The sequence below is a fragment of the Varroa jacobsoni genome, unplaced genomic scaffold, assembly GCF_002532875.2.
Source record: "Varroa jacobsoni isolate VJ856 unplaced genomic scaffold, vjacob_1.0 scaffold_599, whole genome shotgun sequence".
Classification (NCBI taxonomy): domain Eukaryota; kingdom Metazoa; phylum Arthropoda; class Arachnida; order Mesostigmata; family Varroidae; genus Varroa; species Varroa jacobsoni.
Genome location: NW_019213501.1, coordinates 243,785 through 268,112, shown reverse-complemented (window position 1 = coordinate 268,112; position 24,328 = coordinate 243,785). Strand labels below are relative to the sequence as shown.

At 37.8% G+C, this 24,328-nt stretch overlaps 3 protein-coding genes and 2 long non-coding RNA genes across 6 annotated transcripts in view; 2 read left to right on the top strand and 3 right to left on the bottom strand.

Moving 5' to 3' along the window:
• Positions 1-374: 374 nt before the first annotated feature.
• On the top strand, positions 375-8,651 carry LOC111261834 (acid-sensing ion channel 1C). Of its 2 annotated transcripts, none has more exons than XM_086968858.1 (10): positions 375-461; positions 2,498-2,631; positions 2,877-2,950; positions 4,591-4,735; positions 5,146-5,330; positions 5,652-5,834; positions 6,193-6,331; positions 7,636-7,746; positions 7,930-8,097; positions 8,570-8,651. In XM_086968858.1, the coding sequence occupies exons 1-9, from the start codon at positions 455-457 to the stop codon at positions 8,050-8,052; spliced, it is 1,101 nt and encodes a 366-aa protein (XP_086824984.1). In that variant the 5' UTR covers positions 375-454; the 3' UTR covers positions 8,053-8,097; positions 8,570-8,651. The 2 variants fall into 2 exon arrangements, with proteins under 2 accessions (XP_086824984.1, XP_086824985.1); XM_086968859.1 differs by lacking the exon at positions 375-461 and adding an exon at positions 781-1,262.
• LOC147753277 (uncharacterized) lies at positions 8,565-9,518 on the bottom strand. The gene is made up of 2 exons (XR_015311689.1): positions 9,443-9,518; positions 8,565-8,706 (listed from the first exon to the last, which is right to left on the bottom strand). It is a non-coding gene; the product is annotated as an uncharacterized LOC147753277 (long non-coding RNA).
• Positions 9,424-13,470, top strand: LOC147753276 (acid-sensing ion channel 3-like). Its single transcript, XM_086968860.1, has 6 exons — positions 9,424-9,613; positions 9,945-10,163; positions 10,544-10,637; positions 11,815-11,999; positions 12,383-12,571; positions 12,939-13,470. Exons 1-6 carry the CDS (start codon positions 9,512-9,514, stop codon positions 13,074-13,076), a joined length of 927 nt encoding a protein of 308 aa, XP_086824986.1. The 5' UTR covers positions 9,424-9,511; the 3' UTR covers positions 13,077-13,470.
• Positions 13,471-14,983: 1,513 nt separating this feature from the next.
• LOC111261835 (uncharacterized) lies at positions 14,984-17,627 on the bottom strand. The gene is made up of 2 exons (XR_015311688.1): positions 16,262-17,627; positions 14,984-16,025 (listed from the first exon to the last, which is right to left on the bottom strand). It is a non-coding gene; the product is annotated as an uncharacterized LOC111261835 (long non-coding RNA).
• Positions 17,628-20,462: 2,835 nt separating this feature from the next.
• The window catches only part of LOC111261829 (ankyrin repeat and BTB/POZ domain-containing protein 2), a 47,998-nt gene continuing 44,132 nt past the window's right edge, over positions 20,463-24,328 (bottom strand). The window contains exons 11-15 of the mRNA XM_022835650.2: positions 23,569-24,217; positions 23,065-23,243; positions 21,943-22,251; positions 21,228-21,368; positions 20,463-20,881 (exon numbers count right to left, since the gene is read on the bottom strand). Coding sequence (XP_022691385.1) covers positions 20,612-20,881; positions 21,228-21,368; positions 21,943-22,251; positions 23,065-23,243; positions 23,569-24,217 — 1,548 coding nt within the window. The 3' untranslated portion in view covers positions 20,463-20,611. The remainder of the gene's footprint in view (positions 20,882-21,227; positions 21,369-21,942; positions 22,252-23,064; positions 23,244-23,568; positions 24,218-24,328) is intronic.

The window sequence follows — 24,328 nt, the reverse complement described above, 5'->3', positions numbered from 1 at the left end:
AAAACTTCGTAAGACGATATGTCCTTCAAGCAACGTACATAACATTTCAGCATACGTATATAACATGTGACTCTTGCCTAATCTGAGCATCTACAGTCTTACTGTATTGATCTTGTGCCTTGCCACAAACACATGACACGAAAACTGCTACCAAGCCGATGACAAATCTTATAGGCGCGTGGGGCGCGGCCTTAATTTTGGCCACCCCCCTTTTAGCCTAAACAGGCGATACGGTTTCTGAGGCTTAGACGACTAAGCGACGCATTTCACGATATTGTGATCGCGGCCAAAGGCTAATCAATAAGCTTAAGGTGAACCAGTTCAACCCAGCAAAGCTTATGAATGAAACCTATGATTACTTCGATTGTTTGAGAGTCAGCGAATGTTAATAGTTTCTCCCATTGTGGCCAAGTAACTTGTGATGTACATAGAAAGTGTCTTACTTTAATTCGTAATGAAAGGTTCGTAAACATCATTTAAAATATGGCTGATTTGATGTCTAGTTTAATCGCATAGTACAATAGCGTCGGGGAACGGCCGATATGACCATTTACTATAGTCGAAAATGTTGGTACCTGTGAGGGCAGGTTAAACTCAGGCCAGTGCGGTGGATGACTGGTTGTAGCATGAATCGGCAAGCACTGACATCCCACCATAGAAGTTTCGTAAAACCACAGTGGAACGAAAAGCCCTTATACATGGTGACACGTTTAATTGACACTTCAAATAGCAAAATCGTTGCGTGGGCATCCATTAACCGCATCACCAAAAAAATGTTTCCCAAGGATTGCGCATGCTTACCAAATTATATTGCAACAATTATCAAATTATGCCTCTATTAGGTGCCCTCAGTCAACCAGCAACCGCGGTAGCAATCAGCGGACAAATGGCGCAGCCTTTTTGCTTAGGCCGTTTTGCTCTACAGATAGCTATTGAACCGTACTTGTAGCTGAGTCGTTAGCGAGAATGGCAGAAATATGTGCGGTGTATTTCTAGAACGCAGGAAGTGTTATCTATTTTCAATGATATGATACTTCATTTGAGCGCTTTGATTACCGAGAACAGCCTGTTCTGTGCGGTCTATTTAAAGAAGCCGACTACGATTTTGTGTAAACATACTGGCTATGCCAATTTTTGGCATGTTAACCAGGTTGTGCTTGAGTGTTTGTACTGTACTGCCTAGAAGGATGGAACAGGAAAAATCGCAGGCAAACTAAATACAGCTTTTTTCGGCGTTGTGTGTTCCCCATAGATTCGAACAAGTATGCATGAACTATGTAATCGTAAAGTATAGTTTAGAAACCTAGTTATTTATTATAAACCTAATCCTAGTTTTACATGCTTGTTAGTTTTGTTTCTTATTTCATGCTCAATGAGAAGTTTTTTATTTCGTAAAATAAATTTAGTGGAAGTTGCCATTTTGCGGCAGAGATAGAAAACGTCTGCAAAATGAAAGAAGCATCAAATGCTGACGTATGATACATTAGTGAAGTGTTTAGCATAGGGCTTTCAACAAGGCTACCCTGACTGCGATTTAGATGTATGAGAAATCCGCACGTTATGCTTAGTCTTCTTGGAAAAGCACTGTAACACACGATCTATGAACGCCTTAATTAACCCTCACAGTAGGCTCGGGAAAATGATCAACCTAGAAGCTACATATGATGTTTTGCAATAAAATATAATAGAAAAAATTATATACGCATAAAAACCTAAAAAGTAGTTTTTTTTAGTTAACAGGACACTGTTCTTATGAACTTCATGAGAGCTAACGCTCAAATAATGACGATATTCAATGTAACTTACCGTTTAATTCTTATCAATTGTATCAGTAGCGTTTTAACGCAACAGCAGATGTAAGTTCTCTTCTTCTAGGCTCAAAAGAGACAGAAGTGTCTGAAGAACGGGTAGAAGTGTGGCTTGTATTTGATATAATAGAAAAATCTACTGAGAAGCCACAATTAGAGATAAAACGTTATTTCTCGGGGCTCTTTTTTGTCAAAAAAAATGCTTGCTCTGTCAACGGTCGGATTTGATGTAACCCTAACGTTGTATTAATGTAACCTTTGACAGCCTGATGTTACTGGACGTTTGCACGAAAATGTGCAGATCATGATGAGAGTGTCTAACGTTTTGTGACTCGGCCTACGCGAGCGAGAACAAAAGCAAAAATTTTTTCATTGACAAAAAGAAAAAAAAAAACAGCTATAGATTCTTTTTTGAGCAGGATAAGACAAAATGTATAGGAGCCTATCTAGAAGCACATGAAAAGAAAAACATTATTTACTTCATAATATTAGTGATAACTCTCAGCGGAATTCTAAATCGTTCGACCCAGGACCAAATATTACACACACTTTACATTCTGAAGTACATTTATTGTTGAAATAATTCAACCGAAAACCATGACATTACGAGTTGCAACAAGCTAAACAGTAACGAAGCGTTCAGAAATACGGTTCAACAAAATTCATAGTGTTTTCTGATGACCGGACAGGAGTCCTTGAAGGATCACGGCAAAAATATAGTGGTAGAGATCCACTGTTCTATCCGCATTCACACGATGGAAAGCCTATCGCTATCTCGCCCACGGTCCCCGAATTAGAGTACAAATCCAGCAAGATGGAAAAGGTATCAAAGCATCATATTTGTCTAATTGAAACTACTTAATATCCATATAAGAGAGGCATCGTAAAATGAATTTAGTCAGTATAATATCGTATCTTTTAACGGGCGCCGGATTTTATTCGGAAACAATTAACAACATCAACTAAATGGCTATGCATAATAGTGTATAAGTGTCGCTTCATGGAACAGCAGCTAGAGTGGCTGTATGCTTTCATATTAGAAGCGGTTTTCAAAAAGCGTGCTTTCAGTGTAAAAAGAACTGCCGGAGACGAGATTCCTGGATCTATGAATTGGGCAATATCTACCGAGATGGCTTCTACAGGTGGGTAGATTTACGAACTGGTTTTATGGACCATTTCACTTTACGAACTGATTTATGAACTAACACATCTTTTAATCTTTGTTTATTTAAGCCACAGGTAGTTTCAACTACTACAGATTCATCAAGTGTTTTTAATTGAAATAACTTTATGAAATTTCCCATCAATATTGTAAGACAAGAAGCCCGCCCGAAATATCCTTTAGGGTTCATTAAGAATCTAAATTTTAGTTTCATTTCAACAGTATTGACCATTTTTTTAGCTAGATGGCTTTCAAATTACCTAGCTAGAGGTATCGTTTCAACGTGAGATTTGACCGTAGTAACTCTGCTGAAATTGTCGACACGTCTTTATTTATTTTCGTGAAAATTCACTTAATGTTTTTTTACACAATTTACAGATGCGTAGGTTATGGAAAGTTAGAGTCCAAAAGCGGTTTGGCCGCTTTCATTCTAAAAATTTCAACGCCAAACCTGTTTCTCATACCTGTGGTCCGGCAGGTGCAAACAAAACTGATGAAGTTACTGTGAAATTAAAGCCGGGCCGACAGGTGAATAGCCATGATACCGCTAAAGAATTAAACATACAGTACCAACCATTTTAAACAAAAGATGGCCAGGATATTTGCCTACCGCACGAACTGACGCCAAATAGCTGAATTTAATCAATCGTATCCTCATTCATAGGACTTTATGGACAGTTTATAACTCAAGTAATTTCTGGAGCGGTTGGTCACGAGCGATGAAACACAAGTCCTTCAGCCGTAATTATATAAGTGAAAACAGATAAATAAGAAATCTTCGTAGTAAAGTTCAGACTAATGGTAAAGAAGGTGCTAGGGCGTGTCTGCTGCACTCGAAAAGAAGTCGTACATTAAGAGTTGCCGCTTGAAAAAAGGACGGACTCACAGTTCTGCTATTAATAATTAAAAAAATTACGTTAACTGAAAAAAAATCGACGGAAACTAATGAGCAGGCAAGGCGTCTATTTCTATCATGACAATTCAACATCACACACATATTTGTCTCCCCGGGTGAAACTGACAGGATAATTCTAGTACGTCCACCGCATATCCAGAATTTTACAGCATCAGACTATCTATTTTGGTCTCTGCAGAATTTCTTAGACAATGTTAATTTAGTTTCAATGGTTGCAAAAGTCACTTCGCCTAGAAAGTTCTACAGTGATGGAATTTAGGGGTTACGACGAAAATGGCAGAAGGCCACTGAGAAACATGGTAGATATTTAGTTTGGTACTATTATTAGTATTTTTTTCGTTTTTGTCTCAAAAACACATATTCACTGACTGAAGGATTCATCATTCGCGAGCCCATGAAAAACCGAGTCCTCACGGCTCAAAACCGGTCATTGACAGCAAGAGACGTTTTTCAAAAGTCCGATTCTATCTAGACACGTCTCAAAAACTCGACTCAACACAATGACTATTTATGGCTGACTGGATGAGCGCACATTGCCGATTTATTGCAGATGTTCTTAAAAATAAGAACGCCGAGAAGACGCTGAAAGACCGACCGAGTCGAACAATAATCGTTCGTTCCTTTATCATGAGTTCTCTTAATAATACTGATTAACATGTAGATGAAGGTTATACACTGAGATAACATTTTACTTTTTCGTCTAGGTCGAACATTCCCTCCGCTGAGGTGCTGGCCAGCCCCCGTCATGAACCTATAAGAAAGTTGCTCTGGTGCACTGTTCTGATACCGCTCTTTTTTTTCACGATATCTGATCTCATGGGAGTTATTCAGGAATATATGCAGTATCCAGTAAGTGACGAGAATCCAGACCCTCTTTACAAACGGATCTATATATATATAATGCAAACTAGCTAATAGAAAGAGTGTTATTAGCTACATTTGAAGAATGAGCCTACCATTTGCTTTAGAGACTATCCGTGCTTTGTTATAAGCTGGATGTAAAAGTTTGCTAGGTAAATATTTGAAAGGCTGCTTAATAAACGGTAAGTGAACTTATCATCCAAGTAGCTCGCTTGCCAGTACAGGGATTTGAATCAGTACTATAACACATATGTATCAAGTATAGTTTCATTATTGAATAAATTAAGTTACCTATTAAGTCAACGCCAAACCTCACATTTCAATGTTTACATATGTATATACGATACCTTGGAACGCCCATAACGAACTCCTACAAAACTGGTTTCTAAATGTTTCAGGTAATTTACACGTACGAGTACAAGACAGTGGACACTCTTGAGTTTCCTGATGTGACAATCTGTAATGTTAACCCACTCTTGAAAAGCAAGGCTTGCCGCAATGACTCTCTGTTATACAGATCAGTAAAGATCGATAACCTTGGTGAAGAAGTTACGCTCAATGCTTTTTGTCCAGATGAGAACAGGTAGATAACTTTCAGACTACTAAATATCGCTTTTTCCTTCGAAAAAAGAGTCTAGTAAAGTTAACTACATATTACACTACTATGTATTAAAACAACAAAAGAAAAATGATGCATGTTGCGTTTTGGGGAAGACAGATAAAGTAGAGACTTGACTGACAATAGCTCGACTTTGTTTTGCTAGATCACTCGCGCTTTTATCTATCTTGTACCGGCAAAATCGCTTGATTGCCATTGTACAAGCTTCTTGTTATGCAGATTATTATGGTGTTATTTGTATTGTTGATTGAATAAAGAATGGCAATGAGAATTTTTCTTTTGCAGCCGATGGATGTGCGATAGGATTTGCGGCGACAACGAACAGGTGAAGCAACCAAATGAGGAAGATCTGAATATTCGAGCACAACTTGCGCAATGGATTAAAGAAACAATCGCTGCTGGAGAAATGGGCGACGCCATTATAACAGATCTGGGTCACAAGGTGGGCAGTATGGTGCAGAAGTGCAGGTGAGCAAAGAGTAGTCGCTTTTCTTCAACACGACCTTCTTTAGAGGGATTTTGGGCTTATTTAGAGTATTAGCGGGTATCCAGCTCTATGGACCATTTTCCATACATATGTGATTATATGTGAAAATTAGAAGCCTTGTGCCATTTCTACGTTAATATCTATTTGAAACACTTCAGACAACCGGTATGCGGTGTGTAATATTTTAAGTCACGTTGATTTTCAAACGCCCGTAAATCGCTGATAAGCGAGAAGGGATCGTTGACACTTTCTTCAACGGATCCCGTCTCTTATAGACGCTATTTGTAGAATATAATAAGAAATATTACAAAAAAAAAAAGTAAAGTTTCATGTATACAGTTATGCGTCAAATGATGATTGCACGACAAATACTGGTCTTCGCTTCACGGAGACGGTGAGCCAGCTGTACGGTTCGTGCTTCTGTTTTCACTGTCACCGAAGAAACCATACCAAAAAGTTTCAAAAACTCTCGGAAGAGGTACGTCTATATCTTTATTGTCTGTATCTTATTTATAATCTGTACGCGAAAGCTATTATTAATGTATCCTATTTTTGTCAAAGTAGAAATGAATTTTAACTGTCTACTTATTTATTTTTGCCAATTTTGGTCTAAACAGCGAAATATGTCGTTGCTAACTTACCATTTTTGCACACAGAACGTATTTTTCTTCTTACAAATCGTAGCTTTTCTTTAAAATTAGAAAGTTTCACAAGTGTCTTGATGAATGGCCTACTTTTGACAATCGAACGTTGCACGTTATCGTATTGGTTGTAACCAAAACGAGTACGCGGTTTCTGAGACGGCGATTGTCCCAATAAAGTCATAGTTTTTCCCGGATAAATAAGGTTATTCCTTACGAATGTTTTTTTGTTTGCTACTTCTCTCCCCAGGTAAATAATATGAGACGTTTGTAGTGAATCCGTAGTCTTTATGATCCTTTTGGCCGACGAAATCCCTGTTGTCTAATATATAACTCTTTTAACCTGCTATTTTCACAATTCTTTCCTCTGAGACTGCAGTACGAGATTTATGTCAACGGTTGTAGACATAGACAAGTCCTTCTGAATCTCTGTAGAGTTTTAAGTTATTATTATTATTGAAAATGTCATTTCGGCATCGATTTTAAGCTATAACGAACCAACGCAGTAGCTTATTTGCAAAGTTCTTGTTCAACACGCATCATTTCGAAGATAAATGGGTTTGAAATGCTACATTTCTTTGCTACCGCAGTTACTTTGATTCGGTTGTTTCCCAGAATATTTAATAGGCCTTACTATAGCTTGTCTTTGAACAGCCTAAATCAAACGTCTGAGGGTCGCCCAACGTGAACGCTTGCCCAAATATGTTTCGGCTCCATATAGAAATACGCACTTTCATATTTTGAACCTAACTGAATCCCCCTAATAGATGTGATAACAAGGGTCTTACTTTTGTTCAAGTTGCCGGACTGTAGAATCACAACAAGTACATTGAGTTAATTGATATATCGATATGCGTTATCCAAGGATATGTGCCTGCTCTTTGTTTCGAGTAGTACGGTTGGTATCGCTGCTAGACATTTTATCAAACGAAGTGCGCGTGCACCCGGATTCGAACCTGAGCCTAGAAGATGTGTACACCCGGCAAGAGTACAATCCATTACGATAACTGGCGACGTTCTTCATAGAAAGCTCTGGATCATTATTGAACGGATTTATATTCAACATTCATTTTCAAATAATTATGATTCTCTGCTCTAGGTAGATTGCATTCAAAGTGTCCTCCTACCTTTTATGCTCTAGGACCGAGCGGAACACGAGAGGACCAAAAGGGAGTGGGATAAGTATTACGAATACGGAACATTGTCGTCTCCACTAAGCGGGCTTGTTATCCAGCTTAACACCGAAATTGACGTAAGAATTTAATTAGCAATTTGAGATGCTAGTTATAAGCGCATTGTCAAAGGCTTAGCTCATTACCAAAGACTATTTTTAAGACCCCTTCTAGGGACGTTACGTAGCGTCCCTATGCCGGTGAGGACGCTATAAAATTGATGCTTTTAAGATAATGGCGCTGTTTTTGCTCCCCTTATACAGGAATATCTGCCAACTTCAAATGAAGTCGGTTTCGTGGTAATGATCCACGAACACAACAAAGACTACTCGATCTGCCACGACTCCGTCTACATTCTGCCTGGATACACGACGTATATTGGCTAGTATCGCTAATGCAGCGTGGTCTTCATAAAAATTTTTGTTTTTCGGGTAATTTAGGCTACTGTTTTCTTGTTTTTTCATCATAATAGTCTCGAGGAATAATTCCCGCGAACGTTTACTTGGAACCCCTTTCGACTGCTCTTCTCTCAATGATAGTAATAAATTTCTAATGCTTGGCTGTGCTATTCGTTTCAAGTCGTAATCGGGTATAAATTTATTGACACCGTACCGACCATTTGGCAGTAATCCGCGTTGCTTGATTATTTAAGATGTAAAGCAAAAATAAATCCAAAAAATAGTTTCTAGAAGATAGATAAAATAGATCAAATTTGCAGTATGACTTGTTATATAGAAAAGTATCACCTTTGAAAGAAAGAACAAGACTACAGTTTTCTAGAATGAACGGCAATATGCCAGTTATCAGTTATTAAACGCAACGTCAGGACACGCCTTCATAAACGCCCCACCGAAGCCCAACCCGTATATCGCAATTACCCAGTTTGTGTTGGGTTTGCTTCAGGTTTAAATTTAATGACCACCTTCAACTTGGGACCGCCATACCAGGATAGCTGCAGAGATGTGTGGCCTCAACCGTTGAAAGAGGGAACGCTTGAAGGCGCGGTCAAGGTGCGGTTCGACTTATCTGATGACTTAGGCCTTTAAAGCAACGTTAAATGTCAGTGAGAACTTTGGGTGAAATGAAAGGAGCATAGAAAAATAAAAGCAAACAATATAGAGGCCTCAAGCAGTCTGCCTAGATCATACTAACCTGAGGATATCAAAGTATATGTAAAAATACAATAAGCTCCATTAATTGTCCACGAAACAAATTCTGTACACTGTTATAGTATATAGCAATTGACGTTATGACCAAGTCCAGTTATTTGGTCTATTTCCTATGTTGCTCCTCTGCAATCGTCCTTCATTTATCTGTGTTCGTATAATGTTTCTTTTATCGCGCAGTACTTGCACTTAATGTTCATTAGTTCTTCTGTCTTAATTAAACCGTTATAATCACATCTTGGAAATGGACATTGAAATTGTTTTGCTGCCCTCCGACCCTATGGCTGCCATTAGAAAACTTCATCCCTTAGGCAGTTGCGCTGATCGCTTCGTCACTTATTTAGCTATATATGACTAGTTTCTGTGGCTTGTCTTTAAAGAGCTCCGACCATGGTCCTGCTATGTTTGATCTTTTGAAAGACCTTTACATTTCACCTTAGATCCGCTGGTTGCTTATGATTTAAATTGAGTACTGCACTGTGCCAGTGCGTTTCGTTTTTACCCATGACTAGCTATCTATATATATCGCGTTCCTCCCCCTGAGTTCAGGCTTTTTGCTAACAAGATCTAATTTGGCCCCCTGCACCGCGTATGCCAATTTTTACTTTACCGGTAACTTTCTCGGTAGTGATCGATCCGCAGCAATTGTCTCTTCCGTAGGCCGTAATTCTCGCAATTAATGTTTTCGGCCAGCCCAAGAACGATTACGAGCGCGTTGTCATATGTGTTACGTATCTCTCCAGCCTGCAGAACTGGCAACGTTGTAGATGACGATCCAGATGTACGTCAAAGGATAATAATTGGGTGAAATTGATCTTTAAAACCATTCAAGTTCTCTGTTCATCGCATGGTTAATTATCTATTGCATAATATATATAACAATAAAGGACGCACCAGGCTTACATTTCGATAGTGAGAAACTAACCTTTAAAAATGAATATGTTACCCATTGCTGTAATAACGGTCTCCAAGCTATTCGTATGTGTACTACTACAGCTGGTTATATTAGGCTAGCATTTGAAAAAATGCGCCAGTACTCTTCTTTTTTTTTTGTAATCACCTGATCAACATATGACAAAATGTATTATTCTATGTTTTGATACCTATTACAGGTTATTGATCCTTTCGTAGAAACGCAACAGTATAGCCGTCCAATGTGTTTGGAGTATTGTAAGATTGAGTATCTCCTTTTTAAATGCAAGTGCGTCCAAAATGATCCTACCGTAAAAATTAACCCAGAGCTCACCGAGAATTACAAATACTGCAAGTCGGCTAAGAAAAATGAATGTACCAAAAAAGTCCTCTATAAAAAAACCAACATGGTTTGGGAGGTGAGTAGATCGAGTTCGGACGTAGCGTAATACTAGTTTTTCCAATAAAAACATCTAGAAAAATAATGCCACAAGGATGAAGAGCATTTCGATCATTTTGAGCATCGCCCGTATACATATAGCCGACCTTTGATTTTTTTTAACCACATTACAATTAGTTGACAGGTCTTTAGCTCACGATATCAGCCGAATTCAGGTATTAGCAGGGCATGAAACGTGGGCAGGTCTATTTACTTTGTCTATAATTTGTGCTCGTTTAGTATGGTGATTGGCATGAACGTGATGATTAACAGAAGGCCATTGTTAGACAACATTAATTGTTGCGTAGTAGACGAGCGTGTTAAGGACCTCCTAACCTATTGCCTAAATCTGTGGTTCAGGCTCGGTGCGATTGTCGAAGGGAATGCGAAACACGACGGTATGACACTGATGTCAGCGTGGCGGGCTTAGTTGCTGAAGAGAACACTGGGTTAGGTAAGGTCTATTCTTATTAGAACTAGTCAATTATAGTTTATTGTAGCGTGAAGTCCTCGAACATTTAGTTCGTATGCAATATATCGCAGATATCGGGAGTACGAAGGCTGACATGAGGATTCAAATTGATGCTATTGGATTGGCTACAAGCTTATTTATGTACATTGTGGGTAAGACATGATGTTCCCGATTGAAATTTACTTTTGGAGATCTTATAGCAACAGTGGCAATGTTAGCTGAGAGGAAAGTCGACTTATATGGATAGTGACAATGTTTTCCACATTTAAGTTACAATTGGAGCCATCATGGTGGTGCTAGTGAATCTGTTTGTATATAAAACTTTATTATAACCTCTCAACACATTTATATTTGACTGTAATGGTTTATAGTTAGAACCTAATCTATTCTAGCGCGACCTAATATGATAACTAATTGCATAACCATATATATATATATAGAGGAGCTCGTAAAGTAGTAGCAATTGTAATATTAAAAAAAAACGAAAATTTCAAAAGTTATGGAAACCAAGTTAGATAGAATCTGCCAAATCTACGTTCAAGCGATCTTGATTTTTCATTCCTAAAATTGACAATCAAAGGCAAAAATATTAAAATACTGAAAATATAAAATTCATTATTACTATGAAAATCTATACTAATTTATTTAATAATAAACTTTTCAGTTGATTTTATTTAATATACTTAATACATATTAAAGTAATGAAACCAAAATATCAAGCAAACATTTCAAATACTAAGTGTCTTTTTTGATTTATATGATTACGTTAATTAGCACTAAATTAAGCAATGAAAATAAAGTCAGTCCCAATCAATACATGTAACTCATGAAATATTGTCAATAAGAAACACACTGTTCCAAAAATTTCATCGTTTGATATAAATATAGCTTGCTTATACTTAAATCACTGTAAAAAAAACACCTGAACAAACTAAAGAGCTACCTTCTTACTCTTATCCATAATTATATAATGAGATCAAATAACTGTAAATTCTCAAGATAATAAAATAACAGTATTTAACAAAGAAATTTCATAAGGATTGAAAGAAATTGCAATGTCGTTAGAAGATATTTTAAGTTAACACATATTTATGTTAAGTATTAATTGACAGGTACATAGCGGTCCCTAAATTTCTAGCTCTCATAATTACTGCTGCAGGTAATCAAACCCGTGAGCAGCAAATGTACACACAGATGGGCAGTGCCCGTATAGTAGTATATTTTCATTCGTTCACATACGAACACGTCAAGGCCATAAAAAAATACGACGAAATTCGAGTGCTATCTATCATCGGAGGGATTAATGGAATGTACCTAGGACTCTCGTTCTATCTTCTCTTCCAGGTATTTCTGCAAAAAAAAAAAAAAATATATATATATATATATATATAGACGTATTTTCTAAATTGAAGTAATTTTTAAACTATTTACTGCCTGAGTCCCATACACCTTACGTACATACAATTCAACGATCAACGTCTACCCGCCATCGTACCCGCCAAGCGCATATAACAATTGTACCTAGTCAGATTTTGCGATGTACAATCCTAATAGTTAGGTGCTTCTATCTTGGAGGAGTATGCACAGAGGTTAGTGAAATGTACGTTTACAGATGATATTGGTGCTGATGCTTTGGTATAGACTAGTAGTCATAAAAATATCGATTTGGATTTTGTACTTTAGCAGTCCTTAAATTATACTAACGTCGTCTTATCGCTGAACACTAGGCTGTGGATATCATAGCCACGGGCGCGGTCAAATTCATTCAAAAACTTCGAAATAGGAATCTCGCGCTTGGCCAAGACGGAAATTCCATGTCATCAACCGCAGTCCAGACGACTGCTCGAGGGAACCACCGCAGGCGATGGGGTAGCGTATGGCCATCGTATACCCGCCGAGCACCTGAGCCCTTGCCAGTAAGGACCATTTTCAGATATACATGCTGTCCAAGACATATGTAACTCAATGTCCTTTAGGATAAAAGGTCTTTTTCCTGAGAAAGTCATACATGTGTCGCTGTAAAATTTTTTTGGTAACTAATTAGACAAAAAACGTTTTTATTTTGGTATATAATGAACGTTATTTTACGTTTACATAGGTTTAGGTAATCTCACATCTCCCTTTTAATTAGTGAGGTGTCACACACAGTAAAAAAAAAAAAGCTGCTCCAAAAACTGTTTTCAGTCGTACAATACATAACTTACTTTTGCTATTTATTTTATTTTTGCTTATTTTTGCTATTATTTATTAAGTCTCTATTATACGAGCTTACGATTCTTTTAGGAGGTGTCATACTACGGTAGACAACGGAAGAACATCTGGGACGTCTTCAAGAAGCCATCTGAACATGCTGCTTCAAGTACGATCGAGCAGTTTAACACTAGTTACGGCCGCTTTGCTGTACATTACTACAGGAGATAATTTGACATATAGTATTTATCTGGTTTGTAAGAAACAGGCTGACGGTGTGGGAATCTGAACGACTGCACCTCTGGCTGGAACAACCAGGGGCCGCTGATCCAAGCCCCACCAATCATACACACAATAAAAACCAGTGCGAATAAATAAATAAACAGCGCAACTTATTAGGATAGTTTTTCGTGTTTATCCGTAGCACTGCGAACGGTTTGAAATTTAATGACATCAGCAATGAGATAGCTATATGGTTTGTTATTACCGGGTCTACCATTTGTCATTTGAGTATAGCGCATTTTGGAGAATTTTGTATGTTTCAATTGACTAGAAAAAACTATAATAATAAATATAATAAAGAACCTTTAAGTGCTGAAATCACTCAAAACCTATTACTCCACAATATGCGTATTTCTTGCATTATCATTATCATCAACGCAAACATTTACAACCTTAAATCGCCTTTATTACCATTTCAGGTAGGGGAACAAAATTAGAATTTGCTATAGAATAACCCTCGTAAATGCTACATTAGCGTTCAATAGGAAAATAAACTGTAAAAGTAAACAGATAATCGAGCTTATAGATCGAAAATGGTTAACCCATTTTCAAAACCAAACCCAAAATAGTGTGGCTTTGCCCTTTTTGTACTTCAATTGTTGATAGCACAAGAAAGAGCTGAAACTCTGGGCTCTATCAGCCGTCTTTTTCAAATTCGAACGTCTGTGCAGATTTTGCCTGAGCCAACGAGAACATGTCCGTTGCTGTGGTAGTTGTAAGCCGGCTTCTGTTTAATATCCGCCATCTAACAAACCGTCTCCGTTATACATCGCAGTGGTCGAAACTTCAGCTAGAACTTCGGGTTCGTTAGACACAGCCTTTGCTCGGAAGTTGTAATGATGTGAAACATAATCCACCCTACAATATCAACAAGATTGAATGAGCCCCGTTTCACTCCATGTATCCTTGATTTCTAGTGGTAATTTTTTGCGTACATTGTTTTGGTCACGTGATAGGAAAATTGCCGTAGTTCTGCAATATTTGGATATCAATACTCAGAAAAACGTCAATGGAGGGCCAAGGTACATATAGTACTTGTTAAAAAGAAATAGGTTCCAAGCTGAAGCAGAAGTCGTATAATTCACTGCCGAGTTACTTTTGATTACTCCTGTATATTATTATACATAATAAGTAGACATCGTAATATAATTATAATATCTATATATAAATGTATCGAGTTTTGTATCTGGCACTGCCGTTAGATATGACTTCCTATTATTACCTAATCTAACCAAATTGAGGTGAACGCATTACTTTTTTATTCATTTAGCGCATACTCAGGTTTTCCAGACACGTTTGTTTGACAAGCCCAGAATGCAAATGACACAAATCGTCAGAAGCGTTTTGAGAATAGGATATGTACGGAATACATAAGTAGAGAGAGAAGGAGGTTGAAGAGTAGGACTTTATAAAATTATTAAAGATTTCAATACGGGATTTCCCTTGTTTTAATCCCAGTATTCTACTACATTCGTTTAACGGAAAAAGTGTTACTGTTACCAAGACATCTCTACATAATGCAACATTCTTCAACAAGTGCAGCAACTACTGCGAGGTCTTGGGAGTCTACACAACAAGAAATCCTGATAGGACCTGCAACGAACATCTCAAATGCGCCGTCGTTATGGTACCGTTGTAAATGGCTATCTACTGGTATGCTTCTAGCTTTCCTTAGTGATTCCTAAAGGAAATAAATAGCGAGCAAACACGTTTGTTATAAGTTGCTCTCCTAGAAATCCTACAAGACTCGCATATGACGCAAAGCCTTTTGCAAAAATGGTTTTATATATTTACATATATATCAGCTATATATATATATATATAGCTGATATTGACATAGAATAATAAAACAAAGGTAGATAAACTGAATTTTATTGATGAAGACGATTACTATATGGGGCGCAAATTGGCATATAAAGCATATGTTTGCATATTACGCATATATTCAAGTCGTAATTTTTCCGATAAGGTGAGTTGGTGTTGTGTAGGAAATTCGTATTTACGTCGTGCTTATGACGGTTAACAGAGTACCCACTGTCGATACCTGCTGTACCAATCGCTGCAGAGCATACCAAAATGAGCTAAAGCGTTTAACAGATTTTTTAAAATATCAACTATTTGTACAGAGTCTCGCGTATTTTATTTTTTTTTGTTAGATTTGCCTGTATTGGCAGATACATTAGACGGTCCGATTGTGGGTTCGCTATAATTGACATGCTGTTTCAATTTATGGTCAGGATATTGCGAGCTGTTAACTATGGGTCTCTTTCGAGACTACTTGGATCCCAAATATCAGTAAGTTTACATGGATGACGACTTTGCGGGCAGCACGGTCTTAGTGTGATCTGCTTTAGCTAATACGCAGTTACACTGAAGTTGTTAGTTCATCCTTGAAGTTTGCTGTGGCTTACACGAGCCGGAGTGGTTTTGAGATCGCGTTGATACACTGTTACTTGTACTGTTTGACGAACTATGTTGTACTCTCAATCCTTCAGATCACATAAACGAAGTTGACTTTTTATCTTATATAGCTCATGGAACACTAATCCGACATATTCATACATCAAATTACCTCAGCGGCAAGTACAGGCATCGTTGGAAAAAGAAACTTCAAAAAACGAGTGAAATAGTGGACGTTTATATCATTTTATCGACAGCTGAAGTAAACTATATTTTTATTTGTTTTTACGGCCTATGACATGCAGTGTAGCAAATATATATATATATATATACATTCATTAATAAATAAAAATTATAAATTTTCGCAACAGTTTTCCTGTTTGATTCAAATTATCTGACGAAATGTTGATGTTCCTTCAATCTCAAACAAGGTTTCTAAAATATCAGGCCGAGTCGTACGCTGCAAGCGCCTGCGTGTCCTATTCGTTAGCAAAACATCTGTAAATGGTTTGATAATATCAAACATGGCTGCGTGTAGAATAAAAATCTAAAATTTGAGGTAGCGATAGAAGGTATACGCCCTTGCATATTCATTTGGTGATGCTATATTTGTTTCTAAGGCAGTTGGTTACAATACTTTTTAGCAAAAATGGAAAATTTAATCTTAAGATCAGTAGAAGGTCACGAAGGAACCAACATTTGCTCAGTCTAATTTAAGTAAATACGCAACCCACCTTGAATTTTTTGCAGAGATGCCTAATGATAGACGGCTTCAATAACACCTCGATACCGTACTACAAGCTGCCGCTAACTAACAAGATACTAAAAAGTACATAAATGTGAAACTTAATTAAAAATAAACTAATCTTTTTTCTATATTTTGTTTGAAATAATTCTTATTTTACATAGTTTTTATAGCTTGGGAAGCCTACTTAGGTCTAATATGACGTATTCATTTTTATTGTAGTGATTACTTAAAACTACTAAATTAAATTTTTTTTTATTATCATGACAGTTTATTACATTTCTAAAGATGTCATTTAATAATAGTTGCTGTTATAACGTTAAATCACTTTTCACAATTCCACTTAATTCTTCCTTGCTAATGTCCAATTTTTCACGGGACAACGACTCGAGCCCATCTGTCAATATATCCATCCCGATCTGAGTTCCGGTGGTTCCGTTTAACGATGACATATATTGCCTGTCTCTCTACATTGCACACATATATAGTGCCGTATTAACAAGCTTTTTTAACAAGCATGTCTAATAGTCTAGCACGACTTGAACTCGGTTCATTTTGTCCTGTTGCGCTACTTAGCCTCATCGGAAAAAGCTATCCGCACCTCTGTCCGCGTAGTATATTTGTAACTATAGAAACTATCATTATATATGGTTACTTACGTCCACGTTGGCATTACATTAATTGTGGGGACCCCGAGGAGACTAACGGTTCTCTTCTACTTGCCAGTTCGGGTCGATCTCTCGCAGAAGTCGCAGTTCCGGTCATCTAAACATAGTGCTTTACTATCGTGCAAGCGCCAATTTCCGGAACCTAGACGGCTAATAGTGCTGCCTCCCGCCACGGGTCCCGCTGTCGTTTAAACCTCACGTAAAAAAAGCGTGAAAAATTTCCGCTATCTCCTAAGCGTGACGGGCTGGAAATACTAAACGAAATAGTCTTACAATTTCTATTAACTGTTAGTTCTGTCTTTGGCGTAAAACTGATCGTTATAAATACAGAACAATGCGAAAATGACTTAAATTTTTTTACAGCAAAATCAAATAGTTCGGGTTTGAGCATTTTAACGTACACAAGAACGTTAATACTGTTATTATTTTTTTTTTTTAATAAAACGACACTTGTTGAATACTACTAGTATCATACAGTTACAACATATGATACATTGTACCAGTTTGTGTAGGTGCGTATAGAAAGCTACTGAGCAGCGATCTTAGTTAGACCGAATTACAAAGCACAAATTCGAAATTAGGCTAATTCCTCATATTGAAGCCGTCAGGTTCGATTTAGAAAGCAGCTGAGGTATTCGAAAACATTTCAAAGCAAAGTAAATATGAAAAAAAAAAAAAAAACGACAATAACTGCAACACTCAACATTTCAAGCGTGTAACGACAAGCTCGTTCCTCGCTACCATTTACGCACTTAGTCAAATCATATCGGTTGGTGTCATTATTTTCGTTCAGCAGAAAATCTACTACAATTAAGTAGCTGAACAATAATAATTTGGTGCGCTAAATAACTACAGGAAAAATTATTTTACGCTTGTTGTATAGTCGGCTTGACTACTACTACTACTACTACTATCGTTATAGTTGTTATTTAAGGGATTTAGGCGATTGATTTAATGTTTACACATACCGACATGGATTGTCGGTACATTTGATGCTTATGAACGAGAGAATCTGTTTGTTGTGTGCATGTGTACGTGTGATGATATTAGTAGAGAGGGGAATCCCTGTTTTAATTAGTAGATAGATATGACTTTGTGCTACCGCTAAAACCTATCAACAGGAAGACCAAAAAGCTAAAATTCAACCCCAAATCCCGGCAGTAATATTGGCTCAGGCTGATATGTGCGTCAATAAGTGGCTGTAGTAGAAAAATTACATCACTTGGGAAACTTTGGGTATTATTTTTAATATCGCTGACACTGTTTCGAAATAATTCCCCGTACTCCAAAGACCCAATACGTAAGCATATGGTACGAAGCAGTTAACATTAGGAATAATTCCTTTGTTGTGATTTACATTTTCGTTTTTAGTCGTTCATAATTTTTGTAGTTGTAACAGATTTCGATCGAAGTAGTGTTATCTTGTATTCTGCACACGCGTTTCTCAGCAGGATCCCAACGAAGATGGTTACAATCGAAATTTAGTTCTAAGCTATTGAACTAGGCCGTCTGTTGCTTTGGCGTCCGGTACGCCGGAGAACAGCACACCGCTTACGCCGTACTGAATTTGAAAAGATATTTTTCGAATCCTATACCTATTAAACTTATCGACACTTGTTGAAGTTATCTAGGTTTGAAACTGAACGTGGACACACGTTGCTTACGCAGAAAGCAACCAGCAGTACCGAACGTACGACTTGCACTAATTATTTAATACGGTCGGATTCTGCTCTGAAGCGACCTAGCTAGAAGACCTAGAAGGACCTGTGTTTTTATACTGGAGTTAATAAAAAAAATACTTCGTTTGTTTCTTGAAGTCATAAGCGAGCGCCGTACGTACCCCAACACTGCAATAAGCAGAAACATATCTAGATCAACGAAAGCTGTGCTTGTATTTTCAGGTACTTTCAGATTATCTGGATCTCATAATATAAAAATGATACGAGTTAAATATCATATTATTAAAGGCAAAGTGCGTTTTGACATATGCGTAGGGATCGGTTTTTGTAGGCCGTTTCACAATGACCCATGTCCCAAATTTTTTTTTTTGACCCAGAGATGAAATTATGCCCATGAATTGAACTCTTTATCGCTGTGATATATTTACCTATTTTGATTGATTCTCATCTGAAGAAGTGCTTTTTGTAAATTGAAAATAACTACCCCGATGATGGTAAGGTGAATATGAGTCAGAGAAATTTGAAAATAAAAACTGATGTGTTGAACTAAGCCATCACCACAGACGTATTGGTCTTCCAGGTGTGAATGGTTGGCTTTTTTGTGTTTTTGAGTTGATTTAAGCTTTATGAATTTGACGTCATTATTATTAAACAACTGTTTAAGCTGCAGTATATCGAACGTAGCTTCCTAATCCACGTTAGTTCTGGCGTCATACTTCTCAAACTATTTGTTTTAGCCAACGCGGGCCTTTGCGCGGGACAGTGACTTTGATTTGAAGTTCTTTCTACACTGCCGCATACATAATGCGTTAACTTATTGAAAGTGGCTAAACTAAGCAAAAATAAGCTATAATTAGCTGCCTAAAAGGATGGTAACTACAACAAAGATGAAACTGCTGATTGCCAGTAAATAGTACTCTAAATTCAGGTAATATTTTTCCAAGCTTGTGTAACCTTACTAACAATATTTTTTGCATTCTGAAAAAAAATCAAACATGGATTATTTGCCTAAGCGCTAAATAAACAGATCTAATTAGATTTGTATCTATCTGAATAGCCATTAATACAGGAATGACAGAATAGAATATGGAATAATGCATCAAAAATTGAGTGAAGTATGTGTCACAATATGAACTCTAAAGAGATGATTCCTACGATGATTAGACCGTCCAAACTAATCTCAAGGGTGTTGTTGGTAACAACAATGCAAGTAGGTTCAAAGGGCATCATGCTTTATGAACTGAATTAAACCATGATATAAAAGCAAGGCTACTTACATCGTAATGTCGACGATTCTGACTATTTAACAGTGTGTTCGACACTGGAAATCTATCTAAAGTATTAAAAATAAATAAAATGTACCTTAATAAGCAAGAATTACAAATCAGGGAGTGTGAGTTGAATTGTGACCTGTCAGGATCATGGTTTAGTTTACATGAAAACATACTTATAAAGCGCCACCTACTGGTTGGAATACGCTCTTCGAAAGCTAGGCCAGACACAAATAACGTACTTATTTGGATTGAGAACAGATAGCCTATTTACAAAAGCCTGTCTATCTATGCATTTCAAAGCGTTCTATTAAAGTGCCTGAAGCATCTAATTTCCCAATAAATTTCTTGTGGCTTAAACGTCTCTAACGAGCGAATTTAGCACTTACGTTCTACAAACACCATTTGTTGTTTTTACCTACTTCTTTTCACGTTCCGTTTGGTCTGAATGAAAGCCTTGCGCTGAAAGAATTTGATACTTCATAATATCGTATTTTTCGTTTACTCTCTTCAAATGTGTATATATATATATATATCTTGTCCGTTCAACATCGCTACACATAACACACACATTTCTATGTAACTGTGCTTAAAATTAGATAACTTTATTGTATATGTACATACACAGACAATAACTTTGCATTATACAGATATTGTAAGAAATATATAGCATAAGCTAGCTGAGTTGAACTCAATCGAATGTAGTATTGTTCGGAGAGACTTAAACGATGGGACTTTTGCCGGGCACAAACATCGGGAGATGGGTTAGATTGGTCGTTTTGTACCGTACCATATTCTGTAACGTCCTTTTGAGTCCTTCGAGAACTTCGTCGTCACTACTACTAAAAATGATTTTTCGAACATCGCCATCGTAACTTAGCAACGCTACAAAATTATGGAGCATAAAACGAAGGCAAAAGTCGAGCAGATATTGTGCGTGATACGCTCTTGCATGTGTCAGAACGGAAGCGATATTCTCCATGGTTACCGTCTGCAATCACGGGAAAAGGAAGGCTCATGAAAGGGTTTCTGATCGTGGCTGAAATTGGCAAATGGCTGTTATTCGGAAACAAAAGTTTAACGTAACTTATTTGTTCTTGTAACTTATCCAGCAAAAATGGATTAGTAGACGGTTTTTTGTTCATATATATATATATATATATATATATATATATATATATATATTCATTGTAGACCTTTGAAATGAATTACTCGTTGTCTAATGAGAGACAAAAATGCATTGGCCGCGCTCAATAAGTGCTGCAATGCTAAGAAGCTCTGAGCTTTTCATATATTAGTTATTTATATTAATTGCTTTACAACTGTTTTATGCTTACCTTTGAGCAGATGTGTTCACAATACGCAACGAGTGGCTCTAACTGGAAATAGTGAGCTGCTGTGAGCAACTCGAGACAATCTTGCGGGGAAACGTACGTTAAACCCTCAAATCCTCCTTTGTATAAATATTCCATTACCATCTAATGAAATGAACAACATAAAAATAATATTTAGTTAACATGAAGTTATGTAAAGAGAACAAGTCATAAGGTCTTCGTATTGAAACAACACACAGAAATTCTCTTGCGGCCCCTTCCACAAAAAAGGAAACACCTTCAACTTAAGATAGTTGTATTGTACGACTTAACCTAGCGGACCCTAATTTGACAAGTGTTGGTCTATAAAAATGAACCTCTAGCATGGTGAAGTCAAACCGTGTGAGAGGAAGTACTTTGCGTCGGTTCCTACTCAATAGTTGTTCTGTTTTGCTTTTTTGCTTGGCCTGAGTAGATGATAATGTTTGGACCAAATATAAGCTAAATCGTTACTTTTAGAAAACTATAGTAAAAAATAACTACCAAAATCTTACTCATTGAATAGGCCGATTACCAAAATCTTACTCATTGAATAGGCCGATTAATGACTGAGTCAGTTTGCTTTTCTTATGAAATTTTCATGGCACGAAACTACGATATGCTTTTATTTGTTTTTTAATTTCAAAATAACTATGCAATATTCAAACTAAATACCAGTTTAGGATTAAAGGTCTCAAACCTGGAAGATCGGGTAACGTATATCATTGATGGCCACAAGCTGGTCACTTCCCCCACCCGAAGCAGCGTGAAGCATCTCGGCGAACCGGGGTGAAGCGTTAACGAGGATGATTCTGTGTGCGTAAAATGGACGATTCTCCACAACGAACCGAACGTCAGACATTTCGGCTGAATTAACGAAACGAGCGTCGATTCGAGGGCTCATTGCAGGGGGTGAAGGTGCTGCTAGCGGTGTAGGGGGGGCGCCACCACCGCAGAGTGCCGACACCTGGGACAAAATATCGGCCACTAGAAGTGTGGCTCCTTCATTCTGAAAAAGATGCGCCACGTGATACCATACAGCTTATATATATATATATATATAATCAGTTATACGCCCTACATTCTAGGCTTCACTTACCAGGTTACTGCAATAATATCAGAGAAAAAAAAGTAAAACATCTAACCTATATACGCGATCCCGTCACATTATCAGGCCCCACCAAAATGACTGATAGTTCCTGTAATGTGGGTGCCTACAGGGCTCTCAACCACGTAAAGTGCTGTGGATTTGGGACCGCGGTATAAATAAGAGGCACGGGCTTAGAATAATTCCTAATAAAATTCGAGTTATTGACTGCGTCTATTATTGACTGCGATTTCTATTATTGTCATTTTTTTTTTACCTTGTTCATGGATCATCTTGTCTCAATTTAACTCAAAAGTGAGGCCACACTCTGTTGTTGGCGGACTACAGTCAATTACATATCAACTAAAATGAATAAAGCCAATATTAGAGATGAGCTCGGTTCAGTCTAGCATTTTGGATATTTTCCTAACTAACTGTGCGATGAGAACTGCTAAGCCCTACGACTAATATCTTAGCCTCGACTGATTTTTCATGGACTTGTTGAAAGACTTTCTCGCAGAAACAATTAATGTGATAGTACGACCACACTTTATTTACTCTATCATTACTTATTTAACTGACCGATATATTTAATATGGACAGTAGTTCTTACTATTTTCTTATAAATAATTATCTAACTTTGACCTTTAGCTACTGATTACCTCTAACGCGCGGTATTGCTACTATTTGAAAGAGATCTATTTAAATATTAAGACGAGAATCAAACCTTAATACCTTGCTATAACGAAAAAGACTAAAGAGGAGTGGAACAGTATCCTCAGCCAACTGGGTGGCTCCATCGTGCACCCACGCTGACTGGAATTCTCGAAGAATCTCTTCAATCGTACTTTCACGACCCACGTCATGGCACGCTGCTAAAGATTTGCTCCAACTATGCAAAGTCCACGGAACTCCTAAACGAGAACAGATAATAGTATTATGAGCGAACCCACATTGGCCCGAGTCGTATGCGAATGTCTCAAAAAAACTACATACAAATCATAACATAGCTACGATACGGAGCTAGAAAAGTATAAGAAGGAAGCAAATAGATCTTGTAGTCCAGCTATGTTTAGTTCAAGCATAGCCGCACTGTGTAATTGCTAGACTGGCACCTTCGAAGCCAATCAACTATTAATCTCCGCTGTTAACATGCAAGTATGTTCTAAAAGTGGGTAAGCTTGAGAATATTAGAATAGAAAAGTGCATTCGTGTATCAATGGATTCAACCATGCTGACCCATATTGCGAAGGTCGAGCGTAACCTCAAGAAAGCCATTTTCTGCACTATGGTACATCGCCTCTTGCAAGCACCTCCACTGATTTTTAGAGAACTTATACTGGCGAGTTTTCCTCTGCAGAGTCGACTGGCTTCCCTCTGAAAGGATTTCCTCAAGCGACACGGCCGTCTGGGCTGATGAGCCCTGTAGAGGATGAGATACTAATCGATGCAATACGGCCCGATGACCATGTGCTGCGGCCAGCGCTACAGGCGACGGTGACCCGCTCCGGGCTAACCCGCCGTGTGCATAGCTTTGTGTGTCCGCAGTCGATGTCGCTAAATACGGATGAGCTCCGAAGGACAATAGAAGCGTGATAAGATCATGGTGGGCGGCGGCTGTGGCCAGCTGCAGAGGTGTATCGGTGGGTTGGGAATCACCTCCTCCTTCGACGTTCGCGCCACTCTCGAGAAGAGCTTTGGTTGCCCCAACGTGACCGTGCGCGGCGGCGTAGCTTAAAGCTGTCCAGAGATTGCACTCGTGTCTTGCCCCAGGATAAGCGCTAGTGCATCTCGGTGTTGTCATTTCGGGATCTGCTCCCGACGAAAGAAGACACTTAATGGAAGCCTCGTCGCCCCGGATCGCAGCGATCATCAACGCACTCAGACCCTAATAAAGGAAATGAATAACCCTTCTTTATATAAGGTTTTCGACTTGTTGGGTTTAGTATTTGCGCATAATCTTGACAAGCATGACTTGACTGAATAGATGGTGGAAAAC